This window comes from Tyto alba, unplaced genomic scaffold (genome assembly GCF_018691265.1).
Source record: "Tyto alba isolate M040663 unplaced genomic scaffold, T.alba_DEE_v4.0 Super-Scaffold_4, whole genome shotgun sequence".
Taxonomy (NCBI): Eukaryota; Metazoa; Chordata; class Aves; order Strigiformes; family Tytonidae; genus Tyto; species Tyto alba.
In genome coordinates this window covers 95,771-106,557 of record NW_024881315.1, presented here as the reverse complement: position 1 = coordinate 106,557, position 10,787 = coordinate 95,771, and the positions used below count along the sequence as shown (strand labels likewise).

The following is a 10,787-nucleotide window of genomic DNA, read 5'->3' as shown; positions in this document are numbered from 1 at the left end:
TGCGCCCAAGAGGCGATACCGACGGCGTCGCCGGTGTCGTGACAGAGACCACGCTCCCCACGACAGGGATTGTCACAGGCAACGGGGGAGGCTCCGTGGGGTTCGGAGGACCGTCGAGGCGGGGCGGTGGGGGGGGGGAGTGGGGGGGGTGTCCGCGCCGCCGAGTCTCGTTAATCCGCCGCCGCTCACCGCGGGGCTGGTGGGCTTTGTCGTGACAGCTCTGTCGCCGACAGGGCGGGGGGAGGCGCGTCTTCCTGCCGTCGGGGCTGGCGTGGAGAGGGGCGGGGGGCGGCGGGGGGGGGGTCGTGGCTCCGCCGGGTCGGTGTCCGTGACCCTCCCGCGGTTCCTCGAATGAATCCGCCGCCGGCATCCTCCGGGGAACCGGGCGGGGGGACGACAGGGACCGGGACCGGGCGGCGGGACCGGAGCTCCGGGATGGCCCCGGGGGGCTGCAGCCGCGTGGGTGTCCCGGGGGGCGGGGGCGCTGGGTGCTGCCCCCACCTCGGGAACCGGTCCCGAGCTGCCCTCGGGTGGGGGGGCTCGGCCGGGCACCCCCGGTACCGGGTGGCTGAGAGCGGCTCCCACCCGCTCCCTGAATTTTCCGGCCCCCCCCGCAGCGTGCACACACACGCGTGGGCACACCCCCACGCATCATACGCACACCTCGCAGCGCACAAGCGTGTGCAAGAACCGGGTGCTGTCAGTGGCTCTTCGCGGGGGGAGGGGGGAGAGGTGGGAGCAGCCTCCTGCCTGAAACCAGCGTGGGAGCTCAAGGTTTCCCAATCTGGCCCCAAATGAGCTATTTTGGGGGGGAAAAGGTGGGAGGGAGCCCAATCCCTGCGGGGTCCTGGAGCCCAAGACCCCGTCAGTGACCAAAGTGACGCAGAGCTGAACCACGATTGAATTTCACATTATAACAAACAAGTACCGGCCAATTTTGTCATGTAGAATCCAAATTGAAACAACAGAAAAGGAAAAGTTATGAAAATTATGTGGGTTTTTTCTTCCCTCGGGAGGAAAACCTGGGCAGCAAATCCCATATTCTGTCCCGTTTATCCCCAGCCTGATCCCGGCGTTGCTGCTGACCTGCACATTTGAAGCCCCAGCTCACCCCCACCCCTCCACACACTTGCCTAGAAACAGAAGCTTCGTTAACCAGAGCAATAATCGTCCTTTATTAAGCTGAGCTCACCACGGAGAACCTGGATTCCTGCGTATATTGCTTAGGACCGTCAAAAATCCATCCCTGCTCTTCCTCAGGACAGCGCGGTGGGGAGGAAGAGCAGGGAGCGGGCGTTTGGATAGTATAAATTAAGAAGAAAAAAGGAACATTTAGGGTGCCAGAGCATCGGACGTCGCCTCCGCGCGGGGCTTTGCTCAGTTGGGCAGAGCCTTTTCGCAGATGTAGTAGCACTCGTAGGTGCAGTAGACGTCGTTCCACTTCCCGGAGATCCAGACGTGGGCACAATCTTCGTTGCTGCCGCTGTTGTTGGGCTCTCCCTCCTTCCAAAATCTGGGCAGAGAAGGATCAACCTGAGAGAGGTCCAAAATCTGGGCAGAGAAGGATCAACCTGAGCGAGGGCAGCAGGGGCAGGCAGCTGAGCGGAGCAGCTTTCCCTGGGGCTGGGAGAAGGGCAGGGACTAGCTAAGCCTGCCTGATTTTAGATGGTTTTAGGTGCTAATTCTTGCCTCTGGTGCTGTGTCAGCCCTTGTGTGAGTGCCCGTCCCAGGGCAGGGTGAAGAAACTGGTCTGCTGGCTGAAAGAGGGGCATGTGGGCAGGGAAGCTGCCTGTTGTCTGGGGGTGATGGGCACAAAAAGGCAGGGCAGGCTGGCACTCACGTGAACGTGGTTCTATAGTCAGTCCCGTCGATCCATTCCCATTCCCCTTCCGAATTCTCGTCCGTGAGCCCGATCCAGAAACGCTCATTCCTTGTCCTGAACATGACAAAATTCTGCAGCGGGGAGAGGGATCAGGAGGGAAAAGCACCAGGAAACGGGCAACCTCAGCTCCGCGTTTGCACCGTGGAGGAGCTGGAGAGGTTCAGCTCTGCGTTTGGCTATTTATTTACAAAGTGGAGGTGCAGGATACGTGCCGGTGCTGGGCCTAAGCATCCCGCACACATCCAAAAGAAGCCCTGGCTGCGGGCAGAGCAGGTTCTGCCTGCTCTCTGCTGGCTGATGCAAAGGATAACAGCACCGGCTCTCGGCTGCCCGGTGAGATTGGGGTGCAGGGAGCCCGGGGGGTGCTGGGGGGGGTCTGCAGGAGCCCGGGGCTGCGGGCAGGATTTGGGCAAGCCCGGGTTTTCCTGCCTGGAGCTGGGGTCTGTACCTGCTTGGCATAGCTGTTAATGACAGCCAGCTGCGAGTGCATCTCCTCACACTGAGCCTTCGCCTTGTACCAGCTCACTCTGGTTAGGGAGAAGTAGTAACATTTTCCATCAAAGTATTCCCATTCCCTGGATCTGGGTCCGCAGGGAAACACTGGCGAGAGAAGGATGAGGAGGGGGAAGTCAAACTGGTCCTCGCCAGGCTCGTCCCAGCAAGCAGGTTTTCCCAGCAACACTCCCGTGCCAAGCTGGTACAGACACAACAGCACGGTCCTAAAGCTCAGGATTGGATTGTCACAAAGGCAGCAACTGATCCCCGAAACAGCCTCTCCCACAAGGAAAAATTGTGGGGTTTTTCTAAAATATAAAAGCGTTTGCTGCTGGCAAGAGCAGCAAACCTGGAAGGGGAAGGATGCCCTGCACCGCCTTAGCGATGCAATCCGGAGCAGGAATGCTTCGGGGACAATTTAGGGAAACTTCAGAGGGGAAGAAAAGCTTGTGGGTTTGGGCAGCAGCCAGAACTTACAGGGAAAATCCCTGCCAGAAACGTTCTGCTTCCGTTCCAGGTGCATCTCGTTGAGTTTGGAAGAAATGTCTGAAACTATTGGAAGAGAGGGAGAGATGTTGGGTTATCGGTTATGATGCTACCCCGTGCGCTGACTGTCTGCAAGCACCTCGCCCCATCAAGGCTAAAGACATTTGCTTTACTTTTCCAGCAGTCTATGGGGCAAAGAAATCCCAGAAAATTTAAAATACTGCCTTATAGCTTGGATTAGCCAGAGATGGTGGCATGGGTGGCAGCTGTCACTACACGGGACACTCTGTCCTGTGCAATTAGGATCTATAGAGTCCTCTCACACATGAGTGGGCACTCACCTCATCTATCTCTTGGTCCTACCTGCCTAATTAATTAGTTCAAAGATGTCCCAGTACCTCTGGAGAACGACACAGCAAACAGGCTGATGATCAGCAAGAAGGAGAGGGCCAGGAGCAAGTAGACCATGAAAAAGGATCTCAGCCTCTGTTGTAAGAAGTTTCCGTCTTTAAAACAAAACAAGAGATGTGAAAATATTCCCCTGGGATCACCGGGATTTTTTTCATAGCTCTTCTGGCTCCATTTATAGAAGGGTTAATAAATAACCCAGAAGAGTTAACTATTTGCTACAGAAGCCAAAATTTGGATGATAATTCCTGTTCAGACCCACCTGGGGGGCTGAAAGCACCCCAAACCAGACAGTTTCCAGGCAGCGCATTGTGGTAGCACTGGAGTGGCCTTGCCAAAGATGATTTCAGGTACCAGATAAGCAAAATAAAAAGAAATTATAAGCTTACATCATGTATTTTGAGCGGTGACATGTTTTTAAACCTTTCTGGCCATTTAGTAACCCTTTTCCAAAAGGGAATGGTTCCCCCAGCAACAGTCCGCGGTCTGGAGGGCTCTTTGCTGGCATCAGGTGCCCTTCCTGGAGGGGCTGAGCCTTGGAAGCACCCTTGGGTTCCCAGGTTCAGCCTTAGGGAGGTTTGCAAGGGCGCTGCGCCCCTCGGTTTGGGGAGCTGGACTTGGGAAAGCCCCACAAAGAGCCTAATTCTGCTCTGGGCCGGGACAGTCCCAAGGCTGAACGCTCTCAGGTGTTGCTGGTTGGGCACCACCGGATCTTCATCACAGCCCACACCTGCAGCAAAGTCCCTTTTCCCTCCCGTCTTCCATCCGAGCCTCCACCCCGGGGGAAAAGCTCGTCAGGGTGAGGTTCCCCCTCCCAACCAAACCCCGTTAGAGCTCATTAGCCAAGCTGCCTAAGCAGAGGAGGAAGGAGAGCACCGACCTTCCTCTCCCTCACAAACCAAGCGCTGTTTGGGGAGAAAGGCTGCGCTACAAGATACGTTCTCGTCACCCTCTCTGCTCCTGCCCGTCTCCTCGAGGTGGGGGGCGTTGAAGGGCTGGTGTGGCCAAAGTTTACCTCCAAAAACGTGCAGATCATTGTGAAGATGTTCCTCCTCCATCCTGGTAAACTGGGTGAAGCTTAGGGCTGAGTAAGCAGAAGCTTTTTTCACCAGGATTTCTGGGATAGAGCCCTCGCACTACCTCTAGGGATGTTCAGTCCAAAGGTTATAATTTAACCAGCAGTTTTTCAGGCTGTGTCCTATTGGTTTGCCCTCTCAAAATAGCAGCTTGGATTGTGTCCAGTTCCAATAATTGAGCTGTCTGGAGGTTCTTCCTCCAGCCAAGCTGGGTGCCCTTTTTCTTCATAATTCTCTCCAACCCTTTGGAGTTAAAAAAAAAAAAAGGGGGGGGCAAATTCTCAAGTTTCTGGAGGTGTTTCCTCTAAGGGTGGAAACGAGCGGGTCTGGAAAATAACAAACGGTCTTTGGTTTGGAAACCAAAGCTGAAGGCACAAGCAGCGCCCCAGCAGATGCGCTCACCCAAGAAAATAAAACTGGGTCTGAGAAAGCACCTGTAGGGATGTGCCGGATAAATCTATGTGTGATGGAGGCTTAGGAGCAGCTTGCTGATTACTAAGGGTTGCTCCCTGCAGTAACCGGTGACCCAGAAAGTTTTAGGCCCTCTCTGAGCTTTCTTTTTGCTTTTGCAGCCCTGGATTTCTGCTCCTCTCAGCTCTGATAGGACTCTGAGAGCTGCTTCGTGCCCTGGCTTTGCTGAGGGTTTAAGCTGGCTCGCTGTAAATCTTTTATTCTGTCTTTTTAAAAAAGCTGGGCTTAGATGGTGTGATGTGCATATAGACAGCTGTAAGGTGGGGTTGGGGAAAAAATGTTCAAGTTAAAGGGTGGTAAAAGCTGAAATGGAGATTAACAGAGTAGAAACGCCCCAAATTTGGAAATGAGAAGCAGTAAGGGTCTAGAAAGAGCCCTCCAAGAGCTTCAGTAGATGTGTGAGGAGGGTGAGCTGCTGTTCTACCGAGGCAGGAACAGAACTGAAGATTCAAGAAGACCCTTTCAGTCCTTTACTCCCGTAACTTGCCCGTGGTCAGCCCGTATTTGCAGCTCCCCTCCTGCTTCCGAACCTGAAAACCCCACTTTGCACCACATAACCCGGTAATTGCTGTTCCATGCTGTTCCATGTTTAGCAATTATGCGCTCTGTGGAGATGATGGAAAACTGGCAAGTTGGGACTCTCGGATATTAAATTACGTTGTTGGGAGCGCCGTGCCGTCAGGCTCGCAAACATCCCACTGCAAACATTGAGAGAACATTTAAGTTCTCGCCGCATCAAGCTGTGCCTTGACTGACTGACAGATTTTTACTGGTTTTAATTTTCCCTTTTGCTGTTTTACCTCCGCTCTCCGAGCCCAGAGAGTGCTGGGACAGGGAGTGCTTGAAGTTTTAATAACGCTAATTACTCTGGCGTAAATCTCTAGGCTTGTGATAAACACGTAGTGGTAGTTATTAAGCCAGCAGCCTTGGGGTGCTTTCCAAAACAGAGCTGGGGCATTTTACTGTTGTTTATTTGCCCCAAAGCTGCACTGAGATTGTGTATAGGAACAGAAAGGAGGCCAGGGCACAAAGACCGGCTGTTAACGAGATGTACAGCAACGAGGATTTCGTCACAGGGGGGGTCACTGCCATCCAGGTCTGAAACCGAATCCCTTATTGCACAAGCTGCAGCCGAACGGAGGGCAGGGGGGGTGTGGGCTGAAACCAGTGGGATCTCGAGGCAGAGCCCAGAAAAGGCTCCGCTGAGGCATTAATCCTCCTGCCGGGTTTCCTAAGGGAGGTTAAAAAAAAAAAGAACCCAAACCACGAGCGACTGTGGGAAACGTCAGTTCCCATCCCTGTCAGCCTGCATCGGGGAGGACCCTCTCGGGGAGGGGATCGGGGTGTTTAGAGGCTCCAGAACTTGGGTGTTTCGAGTTTGTTGTAATTCCACGCGTTTCCTTGCTGCAATGGAGAAGCTTTGCTAGGACTGAAGGGTTGGCTGAATCAGGAGACAAACCGATGGGTCTCCCCGAGGGACTGATGTGCCGAGCTCCGGCCCCACTCGTACCTTCATCCCAGGGCAGCAGCTCCGCAGCTGGCAACACCCGAGGACACTGCTCGGCCTCAAAAGCTGCCCAACTTCTTTATTTTAACAAATTTAGTTCGGTTAAAACCTTGCAGCACGAGAAAACATGAATCAAAGGTATTTTTTATTTACTAAATACAATATTTGATTAAAAAACATCTTTGGCTGACCCAACAACAGCGATGTCACAAGGCTCAGGGTCTGTTATCGGGCGTTACGACATGGTGGGGCGGAGGGGAATGAGGACAATAAAAGGTGACGAGGAAACGTGGCTGCTCCCAGCCAAACCCAGAGGTAACAGCAGCCCCCGGCGATGCCCAGGAGCACGTGCCAGCCCGGCGGCCGCGCAAACGGGCCCTGTGGCTCTTGGGACCGGGCGTTCAGGAAGCCCCGTGACCAAAACCTTTCTGAGAAGTAAACTTGACGAACTGAATTTGAAGGAAAGTAGAAGTAAAACGACATCCTGGGCTTGAAAACGCCCGCTGTCTGGGGGGTCACCTGAGGTCTTCCAAAAATCCAGCAGCTCCGGCACGTGTCGCTTGAGGTATTTTGTCCCTGGCGGAGTTTGGAGAGTACGTGCAGGGCGGTTAAGCAATCGGAGTTGGATATTAACTGGGAGTCTGGGAGTTTGGGCTGCCAGATTTTTTTTTTTTTTTTTTTTTTTGGGTGGCAGGAGGGTGCCTCACTTCGCTCCTCAAATTCTGCACTCGTTGAGCTGCTGCTGGATGTTTAGTGGAGGGGAAGAGGAGCGGACAGAGGTTAAACTCGTAACCTCAGCCAGTCTTTGGTCAGCTCAGCAGCAGGGGACTCAAAAGCTGCGTGCTCCCTGGCTTTCCTGTACCCCCAATCCACAGAAAAGGGGGGGATCCTACCAAACCCAAGCTCCTGACAAACCATTTTACATGCCACACTTGCCATTTTAGCCCCCGTGGAAATTCTGTCTCTAAAATACACACAGCAGCTCGCAGAAAAACAGGCTTTACCCAAAAAGGAGCACTTCAAGTGTAAAAATGAACAGCAAAAGCCACGCTGCTTCAGGCAGGGTGTCAAGGAGCAGGTGAACAGCTACAGCGAGGCAAACTCGCCTGAATTTCACCCATTACTTCATCTTCCAAGTGAGCCCCGCCTAATCTGAGGTTCCTCAGCTGGGGCAGCGCTCGGCACAAAGCGATAACAGCACCAGGGGAAATCTGATAGCCGAGATCAAGGCACAGCGACTCCAGGAGCTGCAGGGTTGCTAAAGAAGCCAGGCCGGCGTCCGTCAGGGAACAAGCGTCGCCGATCTCCAGGATCCGGAGCCGCTTCGCGTGGCGCCCGAGGAAATCTGCGGCGGAGTCACCGATGACGCAGTGGCGCAGCACGAGGTGCTCCAGGGCTTCCAGGTGGGGAGATGCTCTCTGGATCCCCGTATCTGTGACGCGGTAGGTGCCACAAAGGCTCAGCGTCTTCAGGGGGTTCAGGGAGGAGACGTTGAGCAAATGGCGATCGGAAAAGGCGGGGACGTTGCGGATAACGAGGTGCTGCAGCCGGGGCGGGGCCCTCGCGGAGGAGGCACGGAACCAAGCGGCAGGGATTTCGCAGCGAGTCAGCTCCAGGGCGGTGAGGGAAGCAGGGATGGTGTCGTAGGGGAGGGGGCGGAGGTCGGCGTCTGCCAGGGCCAGGCGGCCGAGGTGGGGACAGCGTTCCCCGAGAGCGGCCAGCAGCGGCGGGGAGAGGAGCCGTCGCTTGCCGCCGGAGCCCAGCGCGCCCCGCAGCCGCAGCGTCCGCAGGCTGTCGCGCAGCCGCCGCCGCACCAGGTGCCACAGGGTCTGGGAGGTGAGCTGGGGGGGTGGGGGGGGAAGGAAAGGGCATGGAGGGGGGGGGAGTGCAAAAAGGGGGGGACCCCCGTGCCTGTAGTGGGGTGATTCCCCCCTCAGCTTCTGCCCACAGTGGGGTGATCTTCCCTGCCCATAGTGGGGTGATCATCCCCCCCCCTCCAACACCCCCCCATCTCAGCACCCTGCTGACAGTAGGGTGACAGCCCCCCCCAGCCCACAGTGGGGTGATCATCCCCCCCCCAACACCCCATATCTCAGCCCCCCCCCCAGTAGGGTGATGTCTCCCCCCAGAAAGGTGACACTCCCGCCCTCAGCCCACAGTGGGGTGATCTTCCCCCATCTCAGCCCCCTGCCCGCAGTAGGGTGACACACCCCCACCCCCCTCCCACAGTGGGGTGATGTCTTCCCCCAGCCCCCCACCTGCCGTGGGGTGATCCCTAACCCCCTCCCCCTCCCCCACGTGGGGTGATCTTTCCCCATCTCAGCCCCCTGCCCATAGTGGGGTGATCAGCTCCCCCCCCCCAGCACCCCCCATCTCAGCCCCCTGCCCACAGTGGGGTGATTGTCTTCCCACCTCCGCCCCCCTCCCCCCATCTTAGCCCCCTGCCCGCAGTAGGGTCACACCCCCCCCCGACCCTGCCTACAGTGGGGTGATGTTCCCTCTGGACCCCCACCCACACTGGGGTAATCTCCCCCCCCTCAGTTCCCTGCTTGCAGTGGGGTGACACCCCACTGGCCCCCAGTGGGGTAATCATGCCCCCCCCCCCCCGCAACGTCCATCATATCGGCCCCCTGCCCATAGTGGGGTGATCCCCCCCCCCCCATCAGCCCCCTGCCTGTAGTGGGGTGAGGCCTCCCCCCCACCCCAGCCCATAGTGGGGTGATCCCCCCCCCCCATCAGCCCCCTGCCTGTAGTGGGGTGAGGCCTCCCCCCCCCCCCAGCCCATAGTGGGGTGATTTCCCCCCCCCAGCCCCCCATCTGCAGCGGGGTGATTGTGTCCCCCCCACCCCCGTCCATCTCAGCCCCCTGCTCATAGTGTACCCCCCCTCCAGCCCCCCCCCCCTTCCCCCATCTCACCCCCGTGCCCATAGTGGGGTGATCGCGTGTGTGTCCCCCCCCCACTAAATCAGCTCCTTGCTCGCTGTAGGGTGACACCCCCACCCGCACTGGGGTGATGTGTGTAGTGTGTGTGTGTCCCCTCTCCCCGCGCCGTGGGGCGATCGCCTTCCCGGTGCGCGGAGGGGGCCCGTACCCGGTGCGGACTCAGATCCACATCTCTCCAAACCGCCCGGTCCAGCGCCAGCCGCTGCCACCGCCGGCAGACCCTGGGGGGGGGGGGGGGGAAACAACGACCGATCGGTGCCGGGGCCCGGGCGGGAGGCGGCAGGGAAGTGTGTGGGGGGGTCTCACCTCGCCGCCCGCAGCCGATCCCGCAGCGGCAGCAGCTCCAAAACCCTCAGCAACACGGAATCGGGCAACACCGGCAGCTCTGTCACCTCCTCCACCGTCGCCATCTTGGCCGCTTCACGGAAACCGAGCGTCACTTCCGCTTCCGGCGCGGCTTCCGGTTCCGCGGGGCGGCAGTGGCGGAGTGACGCAGAGCTCGGTGAGACCGGGGAGGGGGGGCTCCGGTGGGACCGCGACCCCCTAATTAACCCTTTTCCTTACATAATTAACCCTTTTCCTTACCGATAACCCCTCCCGGATCCTTCCCCCCCCCCCCCGCCCCTCCCGGTGTCTCCTCGCTCCTCCGCGTTAATCACCGGCGCCTCGTCCCTCAGGTCAACGATGATCGAAGTCGTTTGCAACGACCGTCTGGGTAAAAAAGTGCGAGTAAAATGCAAGTATCCTCGCCAACGGGGGGCGTGGGGCGGGGGTGTGGGGTGATCCCGGGTCGGCGGGGTCTCCTCCCGGTTTCTCTTTTTCCTTAACGGCCCCGCCAGCACCGAGGACTCCATCCGCGACCTGAAGAAGCTGATCGCGGCGCAGACCGGGACCCGTTGGGATAAAATCGTGCTTAAAAAGTGGTGAGTGGAGCTGGGGGGGCGGGGTTGAAGGTGCCGTTGTCCCGGGCTGCGCCGTCGCCCCTGGACACCGGGTAGCTGTGTTTTCCGTCCCCGCAGGTACACCATCTTCAAGGATCACGTCACGCTGGGCGACTGTATCCTTCTCGGGCGGGTGTTTTAGGGTGCTGTGTGTGTGGGGGGGGAAGCTGCGAATCCATCTCCTCCTTAACTCCGTCCTCCAGATGAAATCCATGATGGCATGAACCTGGAGCTCTACTACCAGTAGCGGCTGCCCTCCCTTCCCGGTTCCTCCCGGTGCTTTCTCCGTGGGACCCACCGCCAATCCCCCCCCGTTCCACCCCCCTCCTTTCCTTTCCCCTCCCCTCTGCCGTATGGCCGAACCGGAGCCATGTTGAGGCTCTAAACCTGCTGTAAGCTGCCCTGGATTGTTTAAGTGGTTTCTAATAAATGTGTTTCTCGACTTTCTGGCTGCCGTCTGGTTCGGGAGCCGCGGGGGGGGTTGGGGGGCGTTACGCGTTGCCGTTTCCCTCCGCGTTCTTACTCCTTTTGCCCGCCCGCAGCCACCGTCCGCTCCTGCGTCACGTGCCCCGGGACCG

At 57.8% G+C, this 10,787-nt stretch overlaps 3 protein-coding genes across 3 annotated transcripts; 1 reads left to right on the top strand and 2 right to left on the bottom strand.

Annotated features, from left to right (window-relative positions):
* Nucleotides 1-1,151: 1,151 nt before the first annotated feature.
* LOC104364152 (hepatic lectin-like) lies at nt 1,152-3,718 on the bottom strand. Its single transcript, XM_032998492.2, has 5 exons — nt 3,262-3,718; nt 2,855-2,929; nt 2,331-2,482; nt 1,841-1,953; nt 1,152-1,513 (listed from the first exon to the last, which is right to left on the bottom strand). Exons 1-5 carry the CDS (start codon nt 3,329-3,331, stop codon nt 1,378-1,380), a joined length of 546 nt encoding a protein of 181 aa, XP_032854383.1. The 5' UTR covers nt 3,332-3,718; the 3' UTR covers nt 1,152-1,377.
* Nucleotides 3,719-6,453: 2,735 nt separating this feature from the next.
* FBXL12 (F-box and leucine rich repeat protein 12) lies at nt 6,454-9,755 on the bottom strand. Its single transcript, XM_042802843.1, has 3 exons — nt 9,575-9,755; nt 9,417-9,489; nt 6,454-8,166 (listed from the first exon to the last, which is right to left on the bottom strand). The coding sequence occupies exons 1-3, from the start codon at nt 9,676-9,678 to the stop codon at nt 7,393-7,395; spliced, it is 951 nt and encodes a 316-aa protein (XP_042658777.1). The 5' UTR covers nt 9,679-9,755; the 3' UTR covers nt 6,454-7,392.
* On the top strand, nt 9,692-10,651 carry UBL5 (ubiquitin like 5). The gene is made up of 5 exons (XM_032998805.2): nt 9,692-9,770; nt 9,946-10,008; nt 10,108-10,191; nt 10,288-10,325; nt 10,413-10,651. Exons 2-5 carry the CDS (start codon nt 9,953-9,955, stop codon nt 10,454-10,456), a joined length of 222 nt encoding a protein of 73 aa, XP_032854696.1. The 5' UTR covers nt 9,692-9,770; nt 9,946-9,952; the 3' UTR covers nt 10,457-10,651.
* Nucleotides 10,652-10,787: the final 136 nt, after the last annotated feature.